We start from the raw sequence: 15,505 nt of genomic DNA, 5'->3' as shown, positions 1-15,505 counted from the left end.
ATGAGATAAAATAGGAGAAAACACTTTGTAGCCCTATGTATGTAGACTATAATTATTAATTTAAATCAACATATTTCCCACATTACATTTTGGGCTTCATCTTGTTTTGAAATCTAAGCATTAAAGAGCTAGGGGAAAAGATTCTTTCAGGGTCGAGGTTCCTTTTCTGGTACTTGGAGCCACACCTTACAGATGTTTATCCATTCCACCTGTGCAGAGAATTGACTTGGTTATTGATATAGTAACTGACCCATTTCCAATAGGGAGAAAGGGAAAGCTTTTGTTGTAACCAAGCTTCCTCCCCCACTCCATTCTCATGGAAGCACAAGCAACTCTCAATTTTCCAGAAGTCAACTATAGCACAAGATTCACAGATTATCTGTGGGAAATCTTTTAGCTCTCACTGCCTTGCTCATAAGCAACAGATAAGTACCTTCTCACCTCCAATCTTACTCTTCATGTTGTCTGTTGTCAAGGAGTAGTTGTGAGGGAAAGAGGTTTGAGGTTACTGCTTCCTGTCTCCACACCTTTAGCTGGTTTAGCTGCTAGGAAGGCTTTGAAAAGCAGAACACTAAATTCATCATCAAAACAACTTGTCAATTCAGTTATAAAAGTGTCAGTCAAGACAATTTTTTGATACCTAAGCAAATACAGTAGATGGGTTGAAAATGTTTCCCTTTTAACCTAATACGTTTGAACTAGGTAGACTTTGCCTAACTACTCACAAGAGGGAAAACCAAATATTTATGGAAAAAGGCTAGGTCTACTGAGACCAAATTAGCCTGAGAAGGGTGCTTCCCACTCCTAGCATGAACTGGAAAGAAAAAGGAGTCAAACAGAAGTTAAATATGAGGAAGCTAAATATTCATCTACGATCTTCTGAGTCTAGATATATCCTTAAATTATTTGAAGTACTGTGGATTCCCTGAAACTCAGAGGACCAAAATACATATCAAGGCCAAATATCATTTCATGTTTTGGTTATTGGTTGCTTTGACTTATTTATGTCATTATTCCACTCCCATTGAACAAGTGGTGTGCATTTTCACACATGCTCCATTTTAAGAAAAAATAAGGAATCAGAATTATTATGTCTACTGAAAGTCATAATCATCATGATATATTTAATATCACTTAGAGCAACTGGTTATCTTTTTCCACTGCCAAAAGTGAATTTCCTTCCTTGAGTTTCTCTCTAACACAGAAGTAGATTTTGGATCCTATGAGATTGTTTCTCCCACAGGTTTCTCTGAATAATTGACATGAACTCAGGCCAAGGCAGAACTAAGTGCTATAAGCATATAAATGTTGAAAAACAAGAGACTCCATAGGCCAATCCTAAACTCAGGTTGAACCCTAATCTAGGAAGCTGTTAGCCATACACTAGCACATATTAAGCAAACTACTTCAAGCATAGTATTTGTACGATTTATTCTAGGGATGCAAGGTTGGTATAATATCCCCAAGTCAATAAAAGTGATACATCACGTAAACAAAATGAAAGATAAAAACCACACGATCATATCAATAAATGCAGAAAAAGCATTGGATAAAATCCATCACCCACTTATGATAAAAACTCTCAGCAAAGTGGGAATAGAGGGAACCTACCTCAACATCATAAAGGCCATATATGACAAACCCACAGCCACCATCATACTCAATGGGCAAATACTAAAAGCATTTCCCTTAGGTTTGGGAACAAGATAGGGATGTCTGCTTAACATAGTGCTGGATGTCCTCGCTACAGCGATCAGACGAAGAGAAATAAAAGGCGTCCGAATTGGAAAGGAGGAAGTAAAACTGTCATTATTTGCAGATGACATGATACCGTATATAGAGAACCCCAAAGATTCCACCAAAAAACTGCTAGAACTGATAAATGAATTCAGTAAAGTAGCAGAATACAAAATAAATATTCAGAAATCAGTGACATATTTATACACCAATAATGAATTTTCAGAAAGAGAAACTAAGAAAACAATCCCGTTTACAATTGTATAAAAAGAATACCTAGTAAAAATTTAACCAGGGATGTAAAAAATCTGTACAAGACAAATGGGTGGAAGTGAAGAAGACACAAACAGGTGGAAGCATACGGATAGGGAGAATTGACATAATCAAAATATCCATGCTACCCAAAGCTATCTATAGATTCAATGAAATTTCTATCAAAATACCAATGGTGTATTTCACAGAAGTAGAACAAATATTCCAAAAATATATGGAACCACAAAAGACCTCATATAACCACAGTAATCATGAGAAACAACATAGTTGGAGGAATCATGCTACCTGATATCAAACTATACTACAAGGCCATAGTAATCAAAACAGCCTGGTATTGGCATAAAATCAGACATATAAATCAATGGAACAGACTAGAAAGCTGAGAAATAAACCCATGCCTTTATGGTAAATGAATATTTGACAAAGGAGGCAAGAACATACAGTGGGGTGAAGGTAGTCTAGTCAATTTATGGTGTTGGGAAAATTGGACAGATATGTGCAAAAAAAAAAAAAAAAAAAAAGAAACTAGACCACCTTCCTTTTTACACGAAATACAAGAATAAACTCAAAATGGGTTAAAAACTTAAATGTTACACTTGAAACCATAAAACTCCTAGAAGAATAGGCAGTAAAATCTCAGACATTTCTCATAGCAATACTTTTTTCTGATATATCTACTCAGGCAAGGGAAACAAAAGAAAAAATAAACAAATTGGACTACTGGACTACATAACTAAAAACTTTTTGCACAACAAAGGAAACCATCAAGAAAGTGAAAAAACAACCCACTGAATGGGAGAACATATTCACCAATGATACATTTGATAAGGGGTTAATATCTAAAATTTATAAATAACTTGTAAAACTCAACACCAAAAGGCAAACATTGCAATTAAAAAAAAATGGCAAAGGACCTGAATAGACACTTCTCCAAAGAAGACATACAGATGGCCAATAGGAAAAGATGCTCAATATCACTAATTATCAGAGAAATGCAAATTAAAACCACAATGAGATCACCTCACTTTTGTCAGAATAGCTACCATCAATAATTCAACCAACAAGTGTTGGCGAGGCTATGGAGAAAAGGTAACCCTCGTGCACTGTTGGTGGGAATGCAGATTGGTGCAGCCACTGTGGAAAGCAGTACAGAGTTACCTCAAAAAATTAAAAATGGCACTGCCATATGACCCAGCTATTCCATTTCTGGGAATAGATCCATATAAACCTGAAACACTAATTTGAAAGAATCTATGCACCCCTATGCTCATTGTAGTGTTATTTATAATAGCCAAGATTTGGAAGCAACCCAAGTGCCTTTCGGTATATGAGTGGATAAAAAAACTGTGGTACATTTACACAATGGAATACTACTCAGCCACAAAAAAGGGGAAACCTGGCTGGTGTTGCTCAGTGGTTGACTGTCCACCTATGAACCAGGAGGTCAAGGTTTTATTCCTAGTCAGGGCACATGCCTGGTTGCGGGCTCAATCCCTAGTAGGGGGTGTGCAGGAGGCAGCTGATCAATGACTCTCTCATCATTGATGTTTCTATCTCTCTTCTCTCTCTGAAATCAATTAAAAAACACACATATTTTTTAAAAAAAAGAAGGAAATTTTACCTTTTGTGACAGCATGAATGGACCTAGAGAATATTATGCTAAGTGAGATAAGCTAATTGACAAGCACCATATGATTTCACTTATATGTGGAATCTAATGAACAAAATAAACTAACAAACAAAAATAGAAATGGACTCATAGATACAGAGAACAGACTGACAGCTCTCAGAGAGGAGGCAGGTTGGGGGGCTGGGTGAAAAAGGTGAAGGGATTAAGCAAAAAAACACAACAAAAACAACTCATAGACAATAGTATGGTGACTATCAGAGGGAAAGATGGGTGGGTCAGGTATAAGAGAGTAAAAGGGGCATAAATGGTGATGGGAGGAGATTCGACTTGGGGTGGTGAACACACAATACAATATACAGATGATGTGTTATAGAATTGTATACCTGAAACCTATATAATTTTTTTACCAATGTAACCCCAATAAATTCAATAAAAAAAGAAATAAACATTCCACAACTATTCAATATTTTTTTTAAAAAAGACTTTTCCTTCCCTTGCTCAGTTGTTGGATATGCTGTCAACCAGAGAAAACTGAATGTGTAACAGCCAGCCTAGACGCTGGGATCTTGGATTGCTCTTCCCTGAGAAATTTCTCAACTTGTACAACTGAACTAGAATGGGCTCAGGAGAAATCTGATTCAGTCTTAACAATGCTCAGGTTTGAATTTGGAGGCTCTATGATGAACAGAAGGAAAATCTATCTATCTTTTAGTTGTCTCACTGTATTATGCTTTGTGAAGGAAAAAAATAGTTTTAAAGAGAAAGATCCCTGCTTTTCCCTTGTGAAAAACAGCAAACACTGCACTAAGCTCCAGGGAGTCAACTGTATTCCCAGGAATCTTTGAGGTAATTCGTATTTTTTTTTTGCAATGATCCCTTAGGCTGGAAGAACATCTTCTTTATATCCCAGATGTCCAAACTTCACCTCAGGTTTTGAACTGCCTATTCTGGTTAGGTAATGAACAAAGAAGAGATGCAGGTGAAAGGAAAACAATATTATTCACTGGTTGGTCTGTGTGGCCTGAGGACAGTCACTGGTAACTCCTCCTTCTCCCTATCTCACCACATCTAAGCCAATGTGGTGTTCTGCCAACTTTAGCCTGTAAATATTTCTTGAATTTATTCACTTTTTTAAAACTGTGGTTCTTTCTAACCTTATCACCTCTTGCCTAGACTAATACAATTTTATCCTAACTAGTCTCCATCTTCTCACTCTTGTACCCTTCGAATTTACTTTTCACATTTTTGCTAAAGTGATCTGTATAAAATGAAAAGTTGTACATATTACTTTTCTGCTAAAAATCCTTTAATAGATCCTCATAACATACAGGAGAGATCCCAAACTATGAACTATGCTTGCTTTGTCAATCTTGTCTTTTATAATTTATGGTCCAGCAAAATCGAAGTAGCTGTAATTCCCGACCCCAGTCACGCTCTTTCTCTCCTCTTCTTGTCTGCCTAGACTGTTCTTTTTCTCTTTTTGTTTTATCTTCCCCAAAGTCCTCTATTTCCCCCCCTACCCCAACACACACACTCTCTTACCTCACCCAACCTTTTAATACAAAGGCTCATCTTAGTAAAAACTTGTCAGTGTATGCATAATCTTTCAAGACTCAGGTAGCAGTCACCCCCTCCAGAAATCCTTAGCTGGTGCCCCAACTGCCCCCAGAAGCACCGTGAGTATCACTGTGCCACTATTTTTTAAGTAACTTCCTGTTTATCTTTTTTCCCCCACCAGGCTGTGAACTGCCCAAGGACAGAAACTGAACTCTGTTCATCTTTAGGAAATCATTGTTTTTCTCCTACATGCATCTTGGGAAGGTGTCACACTCTGAGCTACACAGGACATATAAAGCAAACTACCGGAGTATAGATGCTATGGAGTACAGTAACATGGTTTCCCTTCCCTTCCTCTCCCTTCAGTTCCTCCTCCTCGCTGTGGGTGCCAGGAGAAGGAAACCAAAGTGGGCAACCATCAGGGCTGGTTTCTCTCCAGCCTTACTCACTTTCCCCGCCCAAGTTCCTCGCCACCTTTTTTTTTTTTTTTTTAATTTCAGCAAATAAATTCTAGTCTCATCTTTTTTCTTATATCAGCTCTCAAAGGCAGATCAGGAAGAATCTGAATGCCCATTACAACAGAATACATGTAATTATAGAAACACAATTCCTGAGGGCTCAGTAAGCAGAAATACGAATACCTAACTTGAACTCACTGTAAAGAAGGAGAGATGCTGGCATTTCTTGCTGGCGCTAAGTCTCCCAGCCAGGTCCTGCCCAATGATTTCTTCTAAGTACACAAAGAAAAAGGCCAAGCAAAACAAAACCACACAAAAAACAAGTTGGATTTTCCTATCAAGACAGGAACTTTTGATTCTTTTTGATTCTTTTCATGTTTACTTTTTAGTGCTTTTAGGGAGTATTTGTTGAGTGAATAATAAATGCAGCTAAAGTCATTGTTGAGACTCAAATTTTGCATAAGGATTTAATAAGATGGTAGTTAGGCTTCGCTGCTAAGAATGATAGTCAGAAGGCCACCTTTCACTTATTGATTATTTAATGAGATCCTATTATTTGCACAGAATTATACAAAAAAATGTAACATGTGGTCATTGCTTTCAAGATACTTGAAAACTAGGGGTCTAGAGGAAATACAAAGCAAAAACTGAACAAATGGAAGCATATAAAACAGGGTATTTAAAATGTAGAACTTGCTGTATTTTGAAAGTATAAAATAAACATAAATGAAAAGATTGAAGGTTGATGGCTAATTGAGCACATTTATTTACCCTAAGAGATATTATTATCTGCAATTTAAAAACTAGCAAACACATAAGCTGGAATTAAATAATTTTGTGGCACTATCAGGAATGAGTATTTAGAATTAAATTGGTCTCATTGCCATTATATTAATGGCCATTATCTTAGCACAGCTTGTCCAAATACAGTTAATTTATAAAAAAATTTCTTGGAAGGCAATTAATTCCTGGAAATTTTCAGCTCAATTTAACAGATGTGATACTTTCAACTAAGCAGAATTCTCAGATAGTTGTAGTTTAACTGATCTTGGTAATATATAAAGTGGAAAATAACATTCTAGTATTTTTAAGATGGTGTTTTAAAATATACAATTAACCCTTGAACAACATGGGCTTGAACTACGTAGGTCCACTTATTTGCTGTTCATATGCTGAGTTTTAAATAAATACTGTCAAAGTGTGTTCCCCTTCCTTATGATTTTTTTAATAACATTTTCTTTTCTCTAGCTTACTTTATTGTAAGAATATAGTATAAAATACATATAATAAATAAAATATATGTTAATTCACTGTGGGGTGTTGCTTCAAATAACCTTTTTTAAAATGCAAGTAGGTAGACAATTTTTAGCTTACCTCCATATGATAGCAAAAAATGTACCAAAATTAGAATCAAAGACACAAATCAATTTATTGTTTTAGAGAAATTTTGAAGAGTCTTGGTTACAAAGTTGGTTCTCAATGCTTTTAAGTTGTCTATTTCTTAGGTGGTTGTAGTTGGCTTGAATTTTAGTCCTAGCTTTGTTTACCATCTGCCCATTGATTTTAGGCCTCATACAGCTCATTAAAAAAATAAAAGAAATATATTGTCATGTGCCAGGCAATGACACATATATATTTCCCACATATGTAGTGGGAAATCAGATAGAACAGATGTGTTCTCTTCCTTCATGCAGTTTATGACCTAACTTTAGGTTCTTTGCTTAAAAAGTGAAGAGATTGAACTAAAAGGTCTCTAGATTCTTTGATCTTTTACTAGGCTAGCACAAAGGTAGCAGATAGACCGGAGAGAGAATTCTTGTGGGCTTCTTCTACCTTCTGAGATTTAAAGGAACAAATATGCAAATTTCTTGAGAAGGCTCTTCTTAAAATTTGCTATGGAAGATATATTAAACTCTTTGGATTATTGCTTCTCTTACCTCTTTATCTTACCCTTGGAATGGCTAATAAAAAGTCAAAATGTTTCAAAACATTTAAACTCCTTCACAAAAGCTTGTACCACAACTTTAAAACAAATCTATTTGTGTATCTATATCAGGTATTAAGCACCTCTTCCAAGTGTGCCATTCAATCAGGAAATTAACACAATCAAGCATGATTAACATTTTAGGAATCTCAGTAGAGATTTAAGAATCCAAATGCATAACTGTGATGCTCAATGCCAACAGAAAACCATATTCTACCTTCCAAGTGAAAACATGCTCCATTGTCCTATTCAAAGGAGATGAAAACAACATCAAACCCTAAACTTTTATACTCTTGGTTTAATTATCTCCCAAAGAGCTCCTGAGTCTTTGTCTGCCAAGAGAAAGCCTTTACTGGAGATCTGTTTATTTTGTTAATTACTATACTTTGATTTCAGGAACAAGTCTTTATACCCTTGTTCTAAGCAGGTGATTTTTTCTCTTCCAGAAGACAAGATTTTGGTGAAGCAGTCCCCCATGCTTGTAGTGCACAACAATGCTGTCAACCTTAGCTGCAATTATACCTACAACCTCTTTTCAAAGGAGTTCCGGGCATCCCTTTATAAGGGAGCAGACAGTGCTGTGGAAGTCTGTGTTGTGAATGGAAATTACTCCCATCAGCTTCAGTTTCGCTCAAAAACAGGATTCAACTGTGATGGGAAATTGGGCAACGAAACAGTGACATTCTACCTCTGGAATTTGTTTGTTAACCAAACGGATATTTACTTCTGCAAAATAGAGGTCATGTACCCTCCTCCATACATAGACAATGAGAAGAGCAATGGAACCATTATCCATGTGAAAGGTAACATGCGACTCTGTTAATGGACTGCTCTAAAGTAATGGTTTTCAACTGTAGCCTTGAAAACTAGGTCATGATTAGTGGTATTGGATAAGTTCCAAAGAGGAAAGACCAAAGGGAAAGTCTGCACATTCTAAGCTAGTGGTAATTTGCATATTTTGGTCCCTCTCACATTCTTCCATAATGTTCAGAAGGAAGGAAATGTACTCAAGTGCCACTCTCAAATCATTTAATCCACTCTATTCTGTTTTTCAGAGAATCAGCTTTGTCCAGCTCACCGAACTCCGGAGTCTTCTAAGCCATTTTGGGCACTGGTGGTTGTTGGTGGAGTCTTGACTCTGTATAGCATGCTAGTAACAGTGGCTCTTTTTACTTACTGGGTAAGAGAAGCAGCACTGCTTTTATGTCAACTTTTCTACCACACATGTGATCTGATCATATTCAAGAATTTTGCCTATGTAGTTTATTTTCTGTTTAACAGAAATTTTATTATTGCCTTTTTCCTTGCTAGGTTTAAGTAGGTTCTCTTTTAGCCTGTCCAACTTTATCTGAGATAAAAATCTGATGGGTGTTCTGTTTTCCAGAAGGCACTGGTTAGGTGGCCAAAAAGAATAAAAAGCTAAATGCTTAAATTAGGGTAGGGGTATCATTATGATATATAAAATAGTTTTAATGTGTACATAAGTATAAAAATCTAAGCAACTTGGGAATCTAGACAACTAAAGTCAATGAACAACTTTGGTTCAGGGTCAAAAATCATGAGAAATTTGGCTTCTGAAATTAAGTATTCAAACCTAGCAAGGAAACTAGGTCTGTTTATCTGAGTCATATTTTTATCTCCTCAGAAGCAGTTGAATTTTGTGAGGCCAAGTATGGTACTGTCATTATGAAACTATAATGAGAATTAGACTTTTCTGAGCTCTCATCACTGAATTGGAGTTCACCAACTTTTGCAAATACTCAGGCAATAAACTTGGTATATATATTTTTTACCTTCCTCAGCACTGAATGAGATTTGAGGACATCATGATGATCATGTCTACTGTTAAGAAGGGAACCTCCTTATCAAGGACCGTTCCCTTACTCAGAGACTTCCTGTTCTTATATACACATTGGGGCACAGAATAATCATGTATTAACTCCATTTTGTCTTTGAAATGTTTTTTATAAGTTAGATGCATGTATGAGTCATTCCTTCAACAAGAAATGCATGCTCTTTAAGGATAAAGGACTATTTCTTTTTATATTCACCATCTACCTAATATTAAGTATATTTAATGCTTAATGAATGCTTAAACTCATAACCTCCATGGAGGCAAAACTGAGGACTTAAATAAACATGCCTGAAGTATAACACCCATCTTCAAGGCATACTCCACTCATTTAACTAATTCATACATGGGTTAGAGATTTCTGGAAGCCATGCCATGTGAAGCCATCCTATTTACAATAGTCTTGGTGCTGGGAGGGGCTGGGCAGCCATGGATTCACAGTCATGCCAATGATAGATACAACGTGGGACGATGTTAATCTCTTGTCGGCCTGTTGCCAAAGTTTGCCTCTCTTTTGTTCTGTTCCCGACATACTTCTCCTTTTCAGAAGACACTTGGGGTATTCTGGGCACTGGTCATGCTGCCTGTTGCCTAATCTCTACCTTCTGCCGGGTAGGGAACAAAGTGGCCGCTTGTTCCTGGAAATGCTTTATACTAGATATCACCTTGAGAATTTGCCTGCCTTGCCTTCTTCAAGTTTCCTAAGCCTCCTGGGGGCTTTTTATGTAGTGAAATATTGTCTAAGTTCTACCTCTAATGTTAGCTGAGTCCCTTTATCTTTCTGGATCTTGGTGTCTTCATCCAAATCTTTTCCAGCTTTAAACCACTGTGGTGTTTGCTAATGATTTTAGAATTTAGACTCTTAATTTTTTTTTCTTTTTCTTTTTTTTTTTTCCTGATCCCATTGGGAATCTCAACTTCTTAACTTTATTTAAAAGCCATGTGCAGTTGCCCTAGCCGATTTGGCTCAGTGGTTAGAGCGTCAGCCCTCAGACTGAAGGGTCTCTGGTTTGTTTCCAGTCAAGGGCACATACCTGGGCTGTGGGTTCACTCCCCACCCCTGGTCAGGGTCAAGGTGCGTGTAGGAGGCAATCAGTCAATGTGTCTCTCTCACATTGATGCTTCTCTTTCTCTCTTTCCCCTTCCACTCTCCCTGAAAGCAATGGAAAAAATATCCTCAGATGAGGATTAAACAAAAAAAGCGAGGTGCACCTGGGTACCCTTCCAGGGTAGGTGCTCCCCTGTAATATGCTGACGTAGGTCAATGTAATTTACTAGCTTTGCAGGAAGTAGTTTGGGGAACTGCTTTAACTTTCAGTGGCAAAAGGGTGCTGATCATCATTTAAAATTTATTGTAAATATGCAATAGAATATCAGTTACTATAATCAGACACTAATTTGCCAAGTGACTCAAATTAACCAAAGGGACAAAAGTAGCTTCTCATTTTCAAGGAGTTTTAACAGTTTACTTTCAACTCGGAAACAACATAGACACTATGGGTTTCTCTTTGGCAGTACTACTAATTCCCAGTGGGGTTCATCTTGTTTTGTTTTGAAAAAACTTATTTTACTTATTTTACTCTTATTCTGTCCCACAGGATCCCTATAAACTGGGAAGTTCCAGTGCTTCGTTATATCTTACCATCTGTGGCCTCTTATAGTCAATTTGGTTACCCCATAACTATCCTTTATTTGCAATCAGACCTAGCTAGGTCTTTGTATTCTTTGACCAAAAGAGTGTGAAATAAACATATACCTATATTTCATAGACTAATTCAGCATTTTTACCCTGGGATGATCTTTTCTTGCTGCTGTCACTGTTTAAGCAGCTAGCACCTTGCTGAGATAGGCAACTAGGCCATTAGGGATCCCTACAGTTTAGCCATTTCCTAGGTACTTTTATGGGATCCTATTTTTGGCTGGTCTGCACTGTGCCTTGGTATAAGTTGCTGTTTTCCGGAACTTCCTGAGGGCTTGTGACGTGCTACCGTAGGCAGTTCTAGGCTGAGTGGGTTTCTGGGAGCAGCTGCAGATTCTATCTCAGTTCTTGACCTATTGCTGACATTTGAATAAATAAAGAGCTCCCCTTGGCGAGGCTGCCACAGGCCAGCACCTGTTACTCTCACTCTCAATTCTCTATTCACTAAATTGCCTTGTGTATGCCTTGTGTCTTGCTGCTGCTTCCAGGAAACAAGTGGGTAAGGGCTGCACTGAAGGGAAGGGCAAGGGAGGTGGGTCCTGAAATGATACACCTTTCACAGACATTTAATGGTGAAGGGGCAGAGTAGGTGACCTAGTCACATAGACACATGAGGTGAGTACTCTGCAAACATATATGCATATGCTGGATGCACATGGACACTGTGAATTCTGTATAGTGTTTCCGGTCATGCATGTGTCATTTCCATCTTACTGTTGTGTTTAGAGTTAGGGTGATGATGACTAAATCCACCGTCTGATAACACAGTGAGAATAAGCATGGGAATTGATTGCAGCAGATCTTTCATAGTTTTTGCGTGCAACCTGGAGAACCCAGAAACATCTTCATTATTGGGCCCTCCCTACCCGCTATAGTTTTATTTTGGTGTCTGGAGACAAAGACTGTCATTTGGGAATCTGGCAAGGGGAGTCTTCAGGGTTGGAATAAGTACTAAAATGCTTGGCAGGGTATCATCAGCAACTTTCCACACTGATTTGGAGGCAGACATTTCCATGTCCTTATTCCTGTCCTCTGTGCCCAAGAGAACTCCTATGTTTCATTTACAGAAAAGATATAGAATCAAGATGTTTGAAGAGCAACTTCCTTCATGCACTTGGTTTCCATGACTACCTTTCCCTGAATGAATTTTCCAATTATGTGTGTTTAATGCTATCCTCTTCTTAGTTCCAGCTAGATAACCCATCCATCATCTCAAGTCCCAAATGACTAAAGCAGAATTTATAACCTCCTTCAAATACACTTCTCCTACTGCTTTATATCTATCTATGGATGAAACACTATCCTTCAAGTCACCCGGGATCAAGTCATCAGTCATCTTTGGGTATGAGCAAGAAGGAGGAGTCAAGCAGTCTGACAATACTCATGTTAATTTGATGATACATTTTGTATCCATTGCTTCCTTTTCATTCCTTTTTTTTTTTTTTTTTTCCATAACCAGACTCTAGATTAGAATGTCTCAGTCTTGGCACTATTGACATTTGGGGCTGGATGATTCTTTGTTATTGGGGGCTGCCCTATGCAATGTAGAATATTTAGCAGCATCTCTGGCCTCTACCCACTAGATGCCAGTAGCATTCCTCCCAGATGTGACAACCCAAAATGTCTTCAGACATTGTCAAATGTCCCATAGGACAGGAAATAAGGGAGCTGGAGGTAGCAAGAATGAGGCTTGGGAGGTGTGGTTTGGACAACTGTATACATGTAGTGTCACTCATTGAGATGAGAAACCCTGGGAGAGATCCAGAGTTTAGGCAAAGATCTTAAATTTTGTTTTAGATGTATTGAGTTTAAAATGACTTTGAAGTCTAGTCCAGAGATATTAATGTGGGTGAACAGGTGATAATTGAAGCTGTGAATGTTGATATTGCCTAGGGAGAGTGAAGATGGAGTGAATAGAGGAGAGGCCTAAAACAAAGCTGTGAGAAACTCTAACAGTGAATGGCTAGTTAGTGAAGGATGAGCTTGCAAAGGAGGCCAGAAAGCATGGTCAGAGAGGCACAATCAAATCCTGGATGGTACCATCTCATAGAACACAAAGTGGAAGAGTGTTTCAAAAGGGAGAGAAAAATCAAGAATAAAGAATGCTGCTGAGAGTCAAGAAAATGAGGGCTGAAAACACATTAGTCATATTTAGTAATGTGGAGGTTAGTGTTTCTCCAACCTTTCTTTAACACTTACACAGGCTCCTTTGACAAGGAAGGTGTGAAACGCTCAGGTAGAAGTGCATGGAAATAAGGCCAGGGCTGAAGTCATCTGCCTACTTATTTACGCAGGTGTTCATATCATTCATGTCCAGCAGATTTACTTATGCATTAGGCTTATGTGCCAGGAAATAGGCATTTTTTTTTTTCCATAATAGAGAAGTCTGAATCCAGAAATCTGGATGGCTTTCTATTTTTAGAATTTTATGGGTCTTTTATCAAATATATAAATTTTTAGCATCATATTGATCCAAAGAAGATGCTCCTTAATCCAAACTTTGCTAAGATTCATGGAAGCATCATTCTTGCTCTAGGTTAAGTATTGTCCTACTTTTCTCACCCCTTGCAGAAATTCATTCAGAGGGAGCTGAGCCTGAAGATTAAAAATGAGTGGTTCTTTTGTCTTTATGGAAATGTAAATATATGTAAAGGAATAGAAATGTAACTAGTTGCCTAGAACAATCTTCCCATTAATTTGGAATCCACTGCTATGAATTTATGATTACTCCAGACTCTGAAGGGCTGAAGGTCCTCTTTGGTTAATTATGGAAAAATAGCTTGTTGAGCAAATGACTAAAGTAAGAAGATTTCAGCTGGGATGCTTAACCTTTGCATAGGAGGAAGGGCCTTCGAGAGTACTTATATATCAACAGCAGGTATGTTAATGGGATATGCTTTTGACATTTAGGTTAAATGACTTCTTTGAGAGTAACAGGGGTGCATTTCTCTAAAATACTTTCTTTGGTTCATATTTTTCAAGTCAATTTAGAAGAGTCCAAAGTAGTTAGGTTTAATTAGTCATGATCCAAGTCTAAGGTGTTTAATGAATTCTGCTGTTCAGCTTCACTTGACAGTCCATGGCCTGAATAGTTGCCCCCAAAGTCTTAGAACTCATCCCACAACATCTCCCTCCATGTCCCTGGCCTTTCACAGTGACGCTTCTCTTTTCTGCAGATGAAGAATAAGAGAAACAGGATCCTTCACAGCGACTACCTCAACATGACCCCCCGGAGGCAGGGGCCCACCCGACAGCACTACTATCCCTATGTTCCATCTCGAGACTTTGCTGCATACCGCTCCTGACACGGACACCTATCCAGATGCCAGCCGGCTGACATCTCTTCACCTGCTCAACACCACTGCTCTGGATAGGAAATGATTGCCTCATCTTCAGCCGGCGACCTCAGGCCCTCCATTAGGCCACAAATACCAATTTTTCTTGACCGACTAGACCAAATAACATCATTTTGAGACTCAAATGAAGTTAAATATTATTACTATAGCAAGCTAAATCTGGTAGTGCCATGATCAAAATTCAAACTTGTTATGTGTTTATTGACTTGATTGAGAGGTTAGGGTAGAAAATAAAAAGTGAGTGAATGCTGTTAGTCTTAAAATCTGCTTACAATTTTACTCCCTTCTTACCCCCCTGCACATGGTGGTCAAGTGAAGTGTGATATTGAAGGACTTTTTAGATGAGAAGAAAGGTTAGAAAATCATTCCCTTTGATTAAATGGGGGTTTAGGGTAGGGATAGGTTAGGGTGGGGGAGGATAGGGAGATTTAAACATTATGAAAACACTCACTCATGAAATGAGCCACTTAGTTCCTATTTAATGTTTTCTTTTTAGTTTAGAAAGAGGTAGACATTGTCTTTGATAAATTCTGGTCATATTTAGTCATTTTGACCAATGGAATATCTTCAAAGCAATGCAAGGCAAACTGACTTGCTTTCCTCGCTCCCTGTGATGGAAATTCAATACAGTCTTCACAATATGATTAAAAAAAAAAAAAAAAGTAGTGTTCCCACCAAGAAAGAATATGTTTGGAAATAAGGCCACTTAATGTTAAAATTATTTAAATACTATGAAAGGTTATTTGTTTGGCAACACATTCCAGTCAGGGGGACTTTTCTGCTCCATATATTTCAGGGTTGCACAGCTGGTCTCATTATCGTCTGCGTGGAGATCTGAAGTGAAATGCTGAATGTACATCCGTAGGAGAAGTGACAATACTGTGAAAAAGGGATGCTAGCATTCATTAGTGTGTGTGGGATGAGTCCCAAGAAACTTGTTCTGAGGAGGGAGAATAGAA

The 15,505-nt window shown here is 37.9% G+C and overlaps 1 protein-coding gene across 1 annotated transcript in view; it reads left to right on the top strand.

The window, feature by feature from the left end:
* Positions 1-15,192, top strand: part of CD28 (CD28 molecule) — a 30,367-nt gene extending 15,175 nt beyond the window's left edge. The window contains exons 2-4 of the mRNA XM_081142713.1: positions 8,086-8,442; positions 8,695-8,819; positions 14,367-15,192. Coding sequence (XP_080998839.1) covers positions 8,086-8,442; positions 8,695-8,819; positions 14,367-14,495 — 611 coding nt within the window. The 3' untranslated portion in view covers positions 14,496-15,192. The remainder of the gene's footprint in view (positions 1-8,085; positions 8,443-8,694; positions 8,820-14,366) is intronic.
* Positions 15,193-15,505: the final 313 nt, after the last annotated feature.

The sequence above is a fragment of the Miniopterus schreibersii genome, assembly GCF_964146895.1.
Source record: "Miniopterus schreibersii genome assembly, chromosome: 7".
NCBI lineage: Eukaryota > Metazoa > Chordata > Mammalia > Chiroptera > Miniopteridae > Miniopterus > Miniopterus schreibersii.
The sequence above is the reverse complement of the archived record's forward strand: the minus strand, read 5'-3'. Positions and strand labels throughout refer to the sequence as shown.